Source organism: Coturnix japonica, chromosome 1, assembly GCF_001577835.2.
Source record: "Coturnix japonica isolate 7356 chromosome 1, Coturnix japonica 2.1, whole genome shotgun sequence".
Taxonomy (NCBI): Eukaryota; Metazoa; Chordata; class Aves; order Galliformes; family Phasianidae; genus Coturnix; species Coturnix japonica.
Genome location: NC_029516.1, coordinates 32494581 through 32509636, shown reverse-complemented (window position 1 = coordinate 32509636; position 15056 = coordinate 32494581). Strand labels below are relative to the sequence as shown.

General features: G+C 42.0%; 1 protein-coding gene across 3 annotated transcripts in view; it reads left to right on the top strand.

Moving 5' to 3' along the window:
• Positions 1 to 14435, top strand: part of PTPRB (protein tyrosine phosphatase receptor type B) — a 59171-nt gene extending 44736 nt beyond the window's left edge. For all 3 annotated transcript variants that reach the window (XM_015855961.2, XM_015855978.1, XM_015855969.1), the window contains 11 exons: positions 865 to 948; positions 1065 to 1082; positions 1177 to 1258; positions 1542 to 1632; positions 2354 to 2430; positions 3245 to 3379; positions 5043 to 5165; positions 5401 to 5564; positions 6262 to 6397; positions 8055 to 8175; positions 9947 to 14435. In XM_015855961.2, coding sequence (XP_015711447.1) covers positions 865 to 948; positions 1065 to 1082; positions 1177 to 1258; positions 1542 to 1632; positions 2354 to 2430; positions 3245 to 3379; positions 5043 to 5165; positions 5401 to 5564; positions 6262 to 6397; positions 8055 to 8175; positions 9947 to 9969 — 1054 coding nt within the window. In that variant the 3' untranslated portion in view covers positions 9970 to 14435. The remainder of the gene's footprint in view (positions 1 to 864; positions 949 to 1064; positions 1083 to 1176; positions 1259 to 1541; positions 1633 to 2353; positions 2431 to 3244; positions 3380 to 5042; positions 5166 to 5400; positions 5565 to 6261; positions 6398 to 8054; positions 8176 to 9946) is intronic.
• The last annotated feature ends 621 nt before the right edge of the window (positions 14436 to 15056 follow it).

Genomic DNA, 15056 nt, shown 5'->3' with positions numbered 1-15056 from the left:
TTATTTCAGTTCAAAAACGTCATGGAATTTTAGCATGACACTACTTCTGTGTCCATAATATCAGTTCAAGCTTTTCAGTTTCCTGTTGATTATTGTTGTGTATTTCACTTCAGAGATGAATTTTAAATAGCAAATTTTGAATACATTTTTAAAAAGCAAAATATTGTCTCAACTTTGAAAAATGCTTTATCTGTTGAAACCATTTTGCATGATTGAAAGAGATGCAACGTTACTGGTAGGAAATAGGATGCTGTAAGGTGAAATAATACAAAAGATGGCAATAATACAAGAAGGATGGTGATAGATATCCAAAAGGTTATGTACAGGAAAAACTCACCAATATGGATGCCTTCAGTCTGGGTGGAAAATGCTGAGGCTGGTTATACAATCTCCACAGACAAGCAATCTCCAAAAAATGCTGCCTTAGTGGTGGTCAGCCCTTAAATGAATTCTAGGAGAGGTGGAGTCAAGCTCCACCCCTTCCGGAAGCACAGCTGAATTACCCTCACCTGTGCTCCTGCAGCTGACCAGACACTTGTCTCAGCTGATTAATCAGAGGTTCAGGCTGTGATTACCAGTCTCCCATACAGACGCCCTCCTTAATGATAGTCTGTGCTGGTACCAATTCAGATGAGGAACCAGGTCCTTCAGCCTGTGCTCATGCACGCACCCCACATTACTGGAATTTAAGAAAACCGTGCCAGAGCTAAAAGCAATGCCACAGGGTCAGAGCCACAAATCAAAACAGACGTAAAAGTTCCTTTCTTCCATCTCACTACTTTACGTCATACTGTTGGCAGCTCTTAGCAGTACTGCACTGTAACAGTAAAACAGAAGTGAAAACATCTTATTTTTTTGTTCCAGCGATGGCCATGAGAGACCTACAGCAAGGCTGAGCATTCGCAGGGACAAACCACTGGCGGTCCATCTGAACTTGGGACAAAAAGGGTAACATCAGCAGTTTTGTTTCTAAGAGCAATATTTTAACATGACATCATGGATGAGCAGCCCAATTTTGTCGCTCACTGATAAAGTGTTTCTTTTTCTTTTAATATTATTTCTAGGAGCCGGAAAACTTCCAGGTAAAAAGAAAAAAATAACACTTAAAAAAGATAGTTGAATAAATTAAGACTGTGATTCATCGTCTGATTTTCTCCCTCCTGTTGAATATTTCAGTCCGATCAAAGTCAGTCATTTTGAAGCACACTTCATCAAACTCCAAGCAGACTCCAACTACCTCCTATCCAAGGAATATGAGGTAGGAACCAAATCTAGACAAAGGACCTTACTTTATGAGGGCATGAGGTGGTTGAATCAATGGGTTCATGCATTTGAAAGACCTGTTTTTGTTTGTCTCATGCAAAACAAAGTAAGTTTCAGAGTTTTGCTTGAACTCCACTTGTCATAATACCAGCTCTTCATTTAGCACAGCATCTGTCTTTCCCTATCCATGGCCTCCAGGGGCTGATAAGTACCTTGTCCCCCTGTGTCACATCTTTTAATTATTTTCAACTGACATTTTACTTCTGATTTTTTTGCAGGACTTAAAAGATGTGGGTCGAAACCAGACGTGTGACATAGCACTTCTGCCAGAGAACAGAGGGAAAAATCGATACAATAATATATTGCCTTGTGAGTTTTAGGTTTGGTTGTTTAATTTTACATCACACCAACTACTTTTCACTTTTTTTCAGTGAGCCTAGTGAAAAAGAGAGTGCAGCCAATCCTTTCTCTCGTTACTGTCAGAGTTGAAATCCCTCTGCCAGCTTAGGTCTTGGTGCTTAGAGGCATATGACATTTGGCCTCAGATGGCTTCACACACCAGTAATTCCATTTTGCACTAGAGATGTAGTGACTGGTGCTATGTCTAGAGAGAAAAAGCTCAAGCTTTACAAGCATTCAGCAACTGCTAATAACAAGGATAGAAGAAATAACACTGAAGTTGTATACGTAGGGGATATCATCCCTTCAATGCTGACAGCCATGTTGACTCTGTTTCTTCTTCAGAGGTCAGCAAACCTGCTATGCAAAGTAGAGCCAGTGTGGTGCTGGATTGTGGGACACATACATGAGATTAGCTCTGTTCTTTTGGGGCAGGACCTGTTACTGAAAGTTGCCCCCTTTAGTCTTCTGTCCAGCGGTTTTGGAGGTAACAGATTCTGTGCATGGAGGAGGAGCCCTCCTAGATGAAAGAGGCAGTAAAGATATAAACAGTTATTCTTCTGAAGTAGCCATCCATAAAAAATCCCTGTAGTAATCACACCAATCCTTTCACAAATGCACTTCTTTAAATGGGAGAGGGACTGAAAATCAAAACCCAGCCGTAAGCATCTTGTATTCAATTTCTTCCTAGATGATACATCAAGAGTGAAGCTTTCCAATGTGGATGATGACCCTTGCTCAGACTACATTAATGCAAGCTATATACCAGTAAGTGACTCAAGGATGTTATTTTACAGTCCTTCCTTAGTGATTATTTGCCCTTCATCTAAAACTGAATATGCAGCTGGAGGCTTAAGGCCTCCCTTTCCCCTTCATTTATTCATCTTAGCTGGAAGTCTGAGAACTTATTTTGTGGGTGTGCTAAAAGGCTCTGTCTGACTGCCATTAAGTTAGCTTTGAGTGATTCAGCCAGCACTCAAGGACAGTTTCTTAGATTCCTATAGTTATGTAAGATAGCAGGTCTAATTGGCCAAGGACACATTTTCAAAGGTCACTGATTTTATACACTGTCCACAACAACTGTAGCTATCACTGCAGGTGGCATCCTCAGTGTGAAGCTGCAGCTCATCCTGACAGTGCTGGCACCTTGTTAGATGCTGAAACTGGCCAAGGTTACAATAATGCCATTTACTAGAGAGTTGATTGATAATAGCAGTAGCTTTAACAATATAAATTTCAAGCTAGAACTCAGCTAATTTATTAAAAGCATCAGAAATGAAACAAAGATTCCTGCTAGTTCCAAAATAGCTTGATACTGTGCTGGACACAATTTGGCAATGCAAAGCTTTGACTGTCACAAAAGGAATAGTATCTATATACAATTCTGCAGTCTCCTCCTTCTCTCTGATCCCACCAGCCTTCTGCTTTGAGGTCCAAGGCAATAATTCAGCTCTCAAAGCTGTTGTCCCAGCAAGGGCATAATTGCTGCAGAACCCTGGCTGTAACCCTGTGGCTTGTTCAGTTGCTAGAAGATCTTTTTTTCTGCCTTTATGGAAACTAATAAAGTTTTCTTTTCTTGCAGGGCAATAATTTCCGCAGGGAATACATAGCAACTCAGGGCCCTTTGCCTGGCACTAAAGATGAGTTCTGGAAGATGGCATGGGAACAAAATGTGCACAATATTGTCATGGTAACCCAGTGTGTTGAGAAGGGCCGGGTGAGCAGTGACTTTTCTTTATCAATAAGGACTTAATTATTGCTGTTTTAAAATTCAGTTTATAATGTCATTATTAATGCTTTAATATTTACTATATGTTTATGCTTATTATTTGCATCACGCTGATGCCAAAGGTCCCACTCAAGGTATACAGATGCAGGCCAGGCAGCGAGCCATCTCTCGCTGCACCTTACTGGCTCATGGTGGGACCCCACTGTCACATCTCATAAGGAAGCAGGGAAGCATATACTGGAAGCCTAGTTCTCATCTTTGCAGAGCTCTGGGAAGAGTTGTCACAGAAGATAATGTGGCATCCAGAAAAAGACATTAGTGAAGCACTTCCTGTTCCCCCATCTCAAACACTGGTGATGAAAACTCGCCCTTTTTGATTCATCCAAGTTCTTTCCCATCCCAGTGCTGGTCTGTTGAGCTGACAAGGCAGGAGGGAAAGTTGGTCTCTTAATTCCATTGCTGCTAGAGCTGCCTTTCATATACTCATGGAGAGCTTCCATTTTCCAGATGTCTACTGGAAATACAATGCAGTAAAGATGAAACATCCTATGATATTCCTAAAGTGTGTGGAGGATAACCTCCTGACACAGGTGGTGAGGGAGTTAGCTGGGCAAAATACCCAGTTTGCATACAGGGAAGGGCTCGAGGATTATGTGGTTGTTGGAGGATGCCTTGGGCACAGTGATCATGAAATTATAGAGTTTTTGATCTTTGGTGAAGTAAGAAAGGCAGTTAGCATAACTGCTGCTTTGGATTTCCAGAGGGCAGACTTTGCCCTATTTAGAGACCTGATTAATGGAGTCATACCCAGGGCTCAGAACTGGCACCAGTTTCGTTTAACATTTTTTATTAGTGATCTGGATTGAAGGAATCAAGTGCATCCTTAGTAAGTTTATGGACTAGTCCAGGTTAGGCAACACTGTTGATCTGCTTTGGGCGGTAGGAAGGCTTTGCAGAAGGATCTAGATAGGCTGGATCAAACGACCAAGTCGAATTGTATGGCATTTAACACTGCTGCCTAACAGCCAGCTGAACATGAGCCAGCAGCGTGCCCAAGTGACCAAGGCAGCCAATGGCATCCTGACCTACACCAGTGTGTGGGTTTGGGCTCCTCACTACAAGAATTGCTTGAGCATGTGCAGAGAACAGTGAAGCTGGTGAAAAGGCTAGAAAACAAGTCTCATGAGGAGAAGCTGAGGGAACTGGACTCTGGAGATTGAAGAGAGACCTCGCCGCTGTCTACACCTACCTGAAGGGTGGCTGCAGCAAGGATGCTGTCGGTCTCCTTTTTAGGTGACAAGTTATTAGATATGGAAAATGGTCTCAAATTGTGTCAGAGAAGGTTTAAATTGAGCGTTATTAAACATTTATTCATAGAGAGGGTGGTGAAGTATTGAAATGGGCTGCTGGGGAAGTAATAGAGTCCCCATCCCTGGGGATAATTTAGAGACTTGTGGACATGGCATTAAGGGACATGGTGGAACTTGGTAGGTCAGACTGATGGCTGGATTTGGTGATTTTTCAAGGTCTTTTCTAACCTAGATGATTCTTCCTACATCCTAAGGCGCAGGAGGTCCTGCCAGTGCTGTATTAAAGCCTTGTTTCCAACTGTCATTGACAATGAATCAACCTTTTTTCCATGTCCCTGCAGGTAAAGTGCGATCACTACTGGCCCCTTGACCAGGATTCCTTGTACTATGGAGACCTAATAGTTGAGATGCTGTCTGAGTCGGTGCTCCCAGAATGGACAATACGAGAGTTTAAAATCTGCAGTGTATGTTTCCATTCATCTTTTTTTTTTTTTTTTCTTTTTATATTATTAACTGACTTAAAAAAAAAAAAATAAATGCAAGGCTAAATTAGGAATGTTTCTTCTGCTGTAGCGCAGCCACATCATGTCCAGCTCATCTCTGGTAGTAGCTGTAGCATTCTGTAATTGCTTGGAGGCTGTGTGTGCGTGTCCTCATCTCTTGACTGTTCTGATGACCCACGCCTTTGTACCTCAACAGGAGGAGCAGCTTGACTCAACGAGGCTCATTCGTCACTTCCACTACACTGTGTGGCCTGATCATGGAGTGCCAGAGACCACCCAGTCCCTGATCCAGTTTGTCAGAACTGTGAGGGATTATATCAACAGGACCCCAGACACGGGACCAACTGTTGTGCACTGCAGGTATGTGCAGCTGCAAGAAGTCAGCAGCACAAAGCCTTTATGCAGACTGTTGGGAAGATCCCAAGTATTCAGTCACACAACCTGAGAGATGATCAATGGGCATAGATTCCCAAGTACCTCTGAGCAATGTTCCCAAGGCACATAAAATCACTCACAGTCTTATCCTGGAGAAGCCCCAGAAACTACTGTGTATTTTGGGATCCACTGGAGAGCACTTCAAAGTTTCAGCAGCTGCAATTGCTCTTATGCTTTATGCATTCTTAAATTGTCTGTGTGCTGCTGGCTGTGGCCCAACATCTGGATCACAAGAACATGTTCTGAACAGGATGTATACCCAAGGATGAGTCTGGCTACATACAGATGTTGAGACCAACTGACAGGTCCTTCCTTACCTCTCTTCCTCTCATCCTCTTATTTCTTCATTATGAGAATGGTGACACACTGAAACAGGTTGTCCAGAGAAGTTGTGAATTCTCCATCCCTGGAAGCATTCAAGGCCAGGTTGGATGGGGCTTAGGGCAGCCCAGTCTAGTGGAAGGTGTCGCTGCCCAAAGCGGGGAAGGTAGAACTAGATGGTCTTTAAAGTCCCAGAGGTGCCAGTTGACCAGGAGGTTCTCATTCTGGAAATCTGAGCTGTACGAAAGTATTTCATGTGTTGATCCACCTCCATTTAAATCTGGGTTGCTTTCTTTTTCAGTGCTGGTGTTGGCAGGACTGGCACATTCATTGCACTGGACCGACTTCTGCAGCAACTGGATTCAAAGGACACCGTTGACATTTATGCAGCAGTACACGATCTAAGGCTCCACCGGGTTCACATGGTTCAAACAGAGGTAAGTTTTGGATAACCTACAATGCACCAACACCAGCTGCATTATTGAAGCACTTCACAGTTACTCCACTGTGAAGTACTTGTTAGATACATCTAGAATCTCTATTTCAGAGTTATGTCCATTGACTCGTACAGCAGGCACAAGCCCCAACAAGAGGTAGCAATGCTTCCTGTAGTCCCTTAGCACTGTACCAGTATGACTCCATCAATGTAATGCAGCAGACACCTAACTGCACGTTGTTATTACAGTGTGCAGTAAATGAGCTCTGAACAGAGAGAACTCCTTTGGGTATGGGGTGAGAAGATAAATGTAAGATATGAAGATGTAATGGGGAAAAGGAATGGAGAATGGAAAAATTAGGTGTATATAATTTTAAAACTCTAGGCACTGTGACCTTGTGGCTTTAAAGTGTGCTTTTTATTGAGCTGCTCTGTCCATTTTCATTAATGGTATTGGAAAAATTGATCAGGTTTCTAACATACTGCGCAAAAGGAAGTACATATATTCTGCAAGTGCAGGAAAAGTGTTTGGGAATTCTTTCTGTGCTTTTAAAAATGCAAGAGAATCACTTTACATTAATAGCAGCTAACCACTTAGGAGCTGACTTAATGAAGGAGAGTTGTGGAGGCAGTCTTTAGATTTTGTCTGAACTGTTAATAGAGCAATCAGAATGTGTTTGATGGGTCTGCCCGTACCTCGGTACTAATGGAGCTCTTTCTTGCAATTTGGAAACAAGTGTATCAGTGGCTGAGCTTCCTGATAGATATGAAAGTCACACAAGCGTAGAGGCACCGCTGGGAATGTAAAGATTTCCTGGAACTGTTTAAATGACAGAACACCTCTTTGAAGGGAGACAGCTTCTCAGTCTGAGCTTGGCATCCTCAGAGGTGAATCCATTTCCCCTATGTTGCCACCAGCCATAATCAGCAAGGCAGATGCTGGCTTTCCAAGAGCCAAAACACCGAGAAAAATGCACAGAGAGATAGCTACATTTCTTGTGAGGAAAAAAAGATTGAAGATGTGGGAGAGGAAACATGTGCTAATTGAGAAATTATGTCTTTGAGGTAGGGTAAGAAGCACAGGTAGCAAGAGGATGAAGGGAAGTGGCTTTAAACTGAAAGAGAGTGAATTTAGACTAGATACTGGGAAGAAATTCTTTACTGTGAGGGTGCTGAGACACTGAACAGGTTGCCCAGAGAGGTGGGTGCCCCTCCCTGGAAGCATTCAAGGCCAGGCTGGATGGGGCTGTGAGCAACTTGGTCTAGAAGGAGGTGTACCTGCCTATAGCAGGGGGTTGGAACTACTTAAAGGTCTACTACTTAAAGATACTACTACTTGAAGGTCCGCACATAAATTATGCAAAGCATTCAGAGTAGCAGCTGCCCAGCATAGCATTATGTCAAACTATGCCTTCCAGTTGATAAAGCTTTCGGTCATGATACATTCAATCAAAATGTGTTTATGTTGAATTATATTTTAATGATGCTATTTTTAAAAACAGATTATGACAGAAGCCTACTGTATTGTCACAGTGAAAAGGAGGTGAACTCTAGAAGTATATTCTCATCTTTAACACTGCTCTTGATTCTGTCTGAGGGAGTCAACGTATAATTACTTTTCCCAGGGTGACTTAAAAATGTACGTATATATTTTGCAGTGTCAATATGTGTATCTACATCAGTGTGTGAGAGATGTGTTAAGAGCCAGAAAACTTCGCAGTGAACAAGAAAATCCTTTGTTTCCAATATATGAAAATGTGAATCCCGAGTATCACAGAGGTAAGTGGAAATTTAACCAATTATAGAATATTTCAAATTTAACAGATCTCTAATAGGGGGGCAAATTTCCCAGTTCCTCACACTGATATTTGTTCTCCTTTTGAATGTTCATTTCTTCACTGTTTTCTTGTTACTCTTAAAATTCCATCAGCCTCATGAGGGACTTACCAACCATGTGTCTGCAACTTCAACTCCTTCATTAGTAGCGATGGTTGGACGTGGTGGTCTGGAAGGTCTTTTCCAACTTAAATGATTCTGTGAAGTATTTATAACTTCTCTTGCTGCTCTTACTTGCCCTCATGGAGTGATGGGGAGACTCTCACACTTTACAGTTCCAATGCTGTTGGGTGAACTGAATCCTTTCCCTGTCCTGATGCTGGCTTTCTGCTTTACCTTCAGTGTTTATGCCACCTACTTTTCAGCATACCAAGGCTGCTTGGAATTCCTGGTCTACTCTGTCATCCTTTATGTTCAGCTTCTGTTCCGTATATTCCCCACTTTCTGTTGACTGTGTAGGTGTTCTGAGGAAACTTCTACTTGTCTTCATGGGTTACGTATGTTGTGCTCTTTTCCACTCCCACAACTCTCCATCCTTTGAGGCTCCTTTTTCCTACCCTATATCCAGTTCCTTGGAAATAACAATTTAGAGCTACACTCACAAAGGCATTTGAGTGTTGTAGAACCCACGTATACCTCACTGCCTGAAAACCCTCAAGCCATTTGGGTACCTAGGCTTCCTGTTAAGTCTGAGAAAATAGTGCCAAGAAATTCAGTCTTACTTCCCAGTGAAAAACAGAGGAATTAGCTGTGGTCACATCTTAGCTACATCTTGAGGCACCACGGTCCTCAATGACCAGTTGGAGAGCATAACAGCTCTGAGTAACACTGCAAGATTAGATTTCTTTTGTGGCTTTAAGGAAAGGATGATTACTGCAGACCCTGACATGTACTGGAGACAGCAGATCACATACCCTGTTTCTATGTTGGTAAATATTCCTGAAATGTTCCAGTCATAGATACAACCCATGGTTCCCATTATAGCCAATAGTGAATGAAGGTCTGTTATGTTCCACAGGAGTGTCCTAAACATCAGGTTGTTGGATATTCCTAGGAAGAGGTGGCTCTTTCAGGGCATTACAGTCCTGCTGGCCTAAACTGAGGTGTGGTGAAGAGTTCAGGTGGCTGTTACTGCTAAGGAGAGGCTGGGGACAGAGCAGAGCTACTATTGGGATGTCATCTTCCTGGAGTCATTGCATCAGCATCTCCTACCCCAGCCCTGACCTACTGGGGCAGCAGTAGCAGGCCTGGCACTAGCACAGTCCTTCACTTCCTGTGCTCATGGGTGGAGGAGCAGCCCGGAGAAGTGAGCAGAGGTGGCCTTTGTCTCTCTGTAGAGCTCATCCCTAACAGCTTTTGAGAAGTTTTCAGGGACAGACTGCAGGGTCACAGTAGCTCTTCACAGCTGGACAGTAAAAATTAAGGTTATAGGATGAGGAATCAAAACAGGGTTTGTTTTAATCTAGTCTATAGAAATCAGTTATCAACAGGCAGACCAAGCTTGGTGGAGGCTAAAGACTGAAGTAACTGGAGTTTTCAGCAAGCTGGGAAGTGCTGGCAGAAGTAAAGGTGAGATCAGCTTTTGAGTGGTCACGTCAGTCACCATCCTGCACTGCTGCTCCACAACCACCTTTCAAAGCACTGTAGGCAGAGATGACATGAAGCCACCTGTGTTGTTTTGTTATTTTCTGATCCCAGTACTCCTTTCTTTCAGATGCTGTTTATTCAAGGCACTAAGAATGTTACAGAGACCTGCTTTTGCGACCACGTGTGTTAAGTAGGGGTTTGTTTGTTTTTATATTTGTATTTCATGCACTAGAAAGGTACCAGACCTTTCTGTTGAGACTGTGTATTATTTATTGGTCTGGTGTTTTTTTCTTTAAAGATATATAATTTAAGTGTAATAGATATTAATGTATATAATTGTATTTTGGCATTATGTAAATATGTATTTTTTTCTATAATGTTTATATTAATATTAAGCTTCAGATAATACTATTTTTTCTTATCACAGTTTTTTGTAAACTGTTCTACATAAACTATTTTAAATTGCTTTGGGTAACAGGGCTGCTGCATTTGGGGCAGGTTACGTATTGACATTTAACACACAGAAAAATCCTACAAGAGCCTCATTAATGTTTTTATTAATTAGCTCAGTATTTGTGAGGTGAAATAAGCTACTATTAAGAAAGGGAACAGTGGTCCTGTCTAAGAATTACAATGCTACTCTACACTTCAATCTTACTGCTTGTGAAATGGGTGAAATCCATACCACTATGACATATCTCTTACAGCACTTGACAACAGCCAAGTATAATAGAGTCCACCTCACTAGAAGCAACTGTTTCAGTGACATAGCAAAAAAATATCAAACAACACTTGCTGCCCTGAAGTCTGGCTGACTTGCCCCGCACACATACTTGGAGGGGAACGGGTCACTTTCTGATTTCTTCACCCTGGTTTGAGAGAGCAGAATCAGAGCACAGTGTGTGACTGTGCATTTTTACTTGCATACAATTAGAATAAGAAAGGTGTTCAAGAAAATTCCTTGTACATTAATCTTAAGAGATCTGTAGGGATGTTGAGGCTCTCAAATTGATTGAAACAGTGATGTACTGTGACTGCTTAACAATGAGAGTGACTGCAAACTTACTGAAATAAAGACCTACAAAGATATATATACCACACTTTACACAACTGGCTTCAGCCTAAAGCTGCTTGCAACAGAGCTGCATGAGCTCCTTCAAGGGCCCTTTGCTTGCACAGAGGGAAAGCATGTCTGCACAGGACTCCCTTGCTTTGATGTTACCTGATGTCACCACTACGAGGGCAGATGGTATAGAAAAAGGCTCATTTGTAACCCAGGGAATGCAGTCTCACGGGATGATTAGCTCGCTGTGGTAATCATCAGATGCACTCAGAGCATCCTGTGATTAGCAAGAAGTGTAATCCAGGAGCACCCACCAGGTGTCCTGCCCAGCCAGGCAGTTTAGGAACATCCTCTTTCCTCTGCCAAAGAGGCTTCTTCTTCAAGGAACTGATCTGAACACTGTTCAGCTGTTCTTTGTCTTTATAAAACGCTCTTCAGATAAATAGAAAAGAGGCAACACACGGTTCTTCTTCACAAGAAGGAAGTGCTTGTTAGTTCTCCTTTCATCTATCTACCCATTCACTACCTAGAAAAAAAAAAAAAAACATACCCTGCTGCTGGAGACAAGTGCTTAGATTCCACTTCTATTTTGGAGAGAAATCAGTATTTCTGAGGGCCTCCAGAGAGCCAGCAATACATCTAAGCTAAGTGCCTCAGTCGGAAACTGCTGCGACTCTTTGACGAGACTACTGTGACTTTGCCATGATTTAATGGAGCCGCACTCTCCCTGCAGTAGTAACACCTGCGTGACAGTGGGTGAAGGAATCCACAAGGTTTCTCTGACAGAGTTTTCTTAAATGGTCCCAAAACAGAACCAGAAAGACTGCACACTTCGTGTAACTCAGGTTTTCCTGCAGAGAAGGGCACATCCTGATAGTGCCTCTTCCTTCTTACTGCACCTGGAGTCTCATCATTTCTTGACCAGATACCCTCAGGCGAAGCAGAAACCAGCTTTGTTTTTTACCATCGTTCACATCTGCTCAGAACGTGTTGGTTCATTCAAGCTCTTAGGGAGCTCTGTCTGAAAATGCTCCTCATTCCTCTTGTGCATCCCTCTTGGCCCTCACATGAACTTCAGTGTTCACCACCCGCAGTGGGATGTGAAGAAGAAGGGAACAACATCACAGTGGAAGCCCCTTTCACAGAGGGAAGCATAGGCAAAAGCACAGAGAATGGGGCAAATTTAATGCAGGCCTTCTCTGTTACTTTTGCTATGTAGGCTTTATGTTAGCAAGCAAGGTCAAAAACATGACGGCTTTAGACTGATTGTTGGCTCTACTAATAACAGCTGAACTTTGGGCATCATGAAAATTGCTTTTGTGTGACGTGCACTGCATTAGTCCCCTCTTTTTGCAGCAGTAGCTGAGGAAAGGAGATCGTGTTACTCACCAGCAGTGCAATTACACTGTTGAGTTCATAGCAAATGCACTCTATAAATTATCTCACCCTGTATATTACTGTGTCATTTTTTTATGCTGAGGGAAATGGAACTGGCTCGGTAAGACATGATTGGATGGCAGAAGTCTGGTTGCATACTACTGCGTTTGTGTATTGTTAATTGTTTTCAGAAGGTCATGCATTGTTCTGCTCTTTATTTGAATGCTTAGTTGCCAGCACCTAGAGTTTGCAATTCCGCACCCAAAACGATGATGTCGTAGCAAACTGTTCATTTTGTCTTTTCTCTCAGCAAATAATTGACACGGCTCACAAGCCTCTTCCTCCTCATCACTTCTTAGTAAGAGGGTGGGTGACCTTATGTACTCTGACACAGTGCTTTTGAACAGCTCATGCAAGAGATGTACATACACCTTACAGCTCTGGTTCTGCTTTCTGGTCAGTTCTGGCCATATGAAAACCAGCGTTAAACAACTGAGAATAAGTAAAAAGTACATATGTAGCATTTTTTAATATGAGACAGCTACTTATCTGTGTAATTCATGATATTTACTGTGCCTGTAAGCTAAATAACAGAACCAAAGGGAAATGGTTCATGTAACAAGAATGGACTTGAAGGAGCCTTTGTCCTGCACAAAGACAGCTCTTAAGGAAAAAGGCATTCTCTGACGAAGAGGATGTTGCTGTTTTGAACATCCATGAATGATGTTCAAAGTTCCTTTCTTGACGTTTCCCATTAATAATGTTATAAAGCAAGGCTGGTGTTATTGCTGATCCATAAGCTAAGATTTGCACACTCGGAGCCCAGTCCTGTGAATCTCCTCATTGTCCACAAAGCTACCTGAGAACTTCTTGGATGAAAGTCAACTGGAATGTTAGTCTGAACAATACCATGCAATTTCTGAAGCACTTGTAGGGTTGGGCTTTCAGTTTGATTCGAGTTTTGTTTTTGTATCGAAAGTTATTTAATAATGAAAAATATATATATAATAAATGTCTTTAATCTGTGCAATAAAAGTACAAGATCCACTACCGATCATAGAAAAGAAGTAGATTTTGCATAGCTGGAGTTGGTAAATGATATTTTTTGTTACTAATGGAACACAAAAGTGAGTGAGAGAAAGGCATACTGTGAAGATGTCATAAAAGTGCAACTTTATACGTTTTTCTCTGCTGCTATGGTTATTTATACAGCTTATATACATGCCTGAAATTGCCAGAAATATTACTTTATGCCATGATATACTATGAATTTCATTTCACTTGTAGAACAGGAAAAAAGAATGTGTGAGCTTTACATTTATATTACGCATTGTACATGATTATCTGTGCTTGGACTTAGAAAGCAGAAAGTTAAGACCTGAACAGATAGAAGTATGAGCACACAGCCGTGCTCCTTAGCCTGGGAGTTAATATTTGGACTAAAGGAATGAGAGCAGCAACCATCTAATCACTATGTTAGCGTCTCTTCCCAGGGCCGCGGTGCAGAGAAGCGCATCTGACATTCAGAGATAGAGCTAACTTGACTAGCTCTCCCAAGCTGACAAAGTCAAACTCCTGTCCCGTTGGGATGGCCAGTGCTAAGGGGTCTGTTGGGATGGCCAATGCCAAGGGGTCTGTTGGCACTGACCTCACAGATCAACAGCTGGTTCAGAGTGAGGTGTTTCTTAAGACTGGTGGGAGATACTGGAGACTGGGGGCTGTCTGCATTTAGCAAATGCTGTGGAATTTGGGCACGCGGTGCTGGTAGATTGAAACGCATGACTTCGTTGGTTCTTGTTTTATTTGAAAGCTAAAGGAATTCTGTAAGTGACATCAAGTAGCTAAATGTGTATTGCCCTTAGCAGGGCTCACAGATTAAAAAGAACCCGGTTTTGAAATATGGCTTGCCGTAAATTGTTTGCCAGTGCCTGGAATGAAGTGACTGAAAAATTCTTCAGCACATATTCCATTCTCATCTGCTATATAATTACTTAGAGTTGTGTTCCTAACAAACACTGGGTGAACACAGAATTGTGCTACTCTTGTCAATTTAATTTATGCATTTGTTAAGTATATTTTTATATTTTTAGCTACAGTCAACAGAACAAATATATTTGAGTGTATTTTACACATTTTTATAAGCAGTTCATGAATAAAACATTCATTTAAAAAATCACATCCTCGTCTTCTGTGTGACTGCCTCTGCATTATGGATCTCGTTGTCCTGCTGCTCAGAGGAAGGTCTTAAGTGAGTTTGATTTCAAGTGAGATGGTCTTCAGAGAACATTAAATTCATCAGTGCAGCCCACACAGAAGAAAGGCTCTTCTGTTCTGTTTTCCAGAGAATAAAGGAACCTGAAACTAAAGGGGAGACCCGTGGCGTTATGGATAAGAAAGGCCACGCTTCATGGGAAGTCAAACACAGACCAGATGGCAGGTAGTAAAGCCACCAGAATAGATGTGGTGTGAACTCTGCTACACTGGAAAAAGGCAGAGTAAAAATAATCAATCAGATGCAGACAGTAAAGTGAAGGCAGTCTGAATGCTGCACACAGCATGGCTAGGGAGGAAAATGTGATGGAAATAACCAAGAGATACAGAGAGGTGCATGTGTTAATTGGGGGCATTTCTCTTGCTTGTCACTGACTGAATCTGCAGTAATGAAACCAAATAGGAGAAATGATGGGTACTTGAAAGTGTAATAAAGACTCAGCTAATGTCCAAAGTATCAAACAGATCAGTAAAGATGTGCTCAAGACACCAAGCATAATAAATGCCAGCATTCTGTTACCTTGTC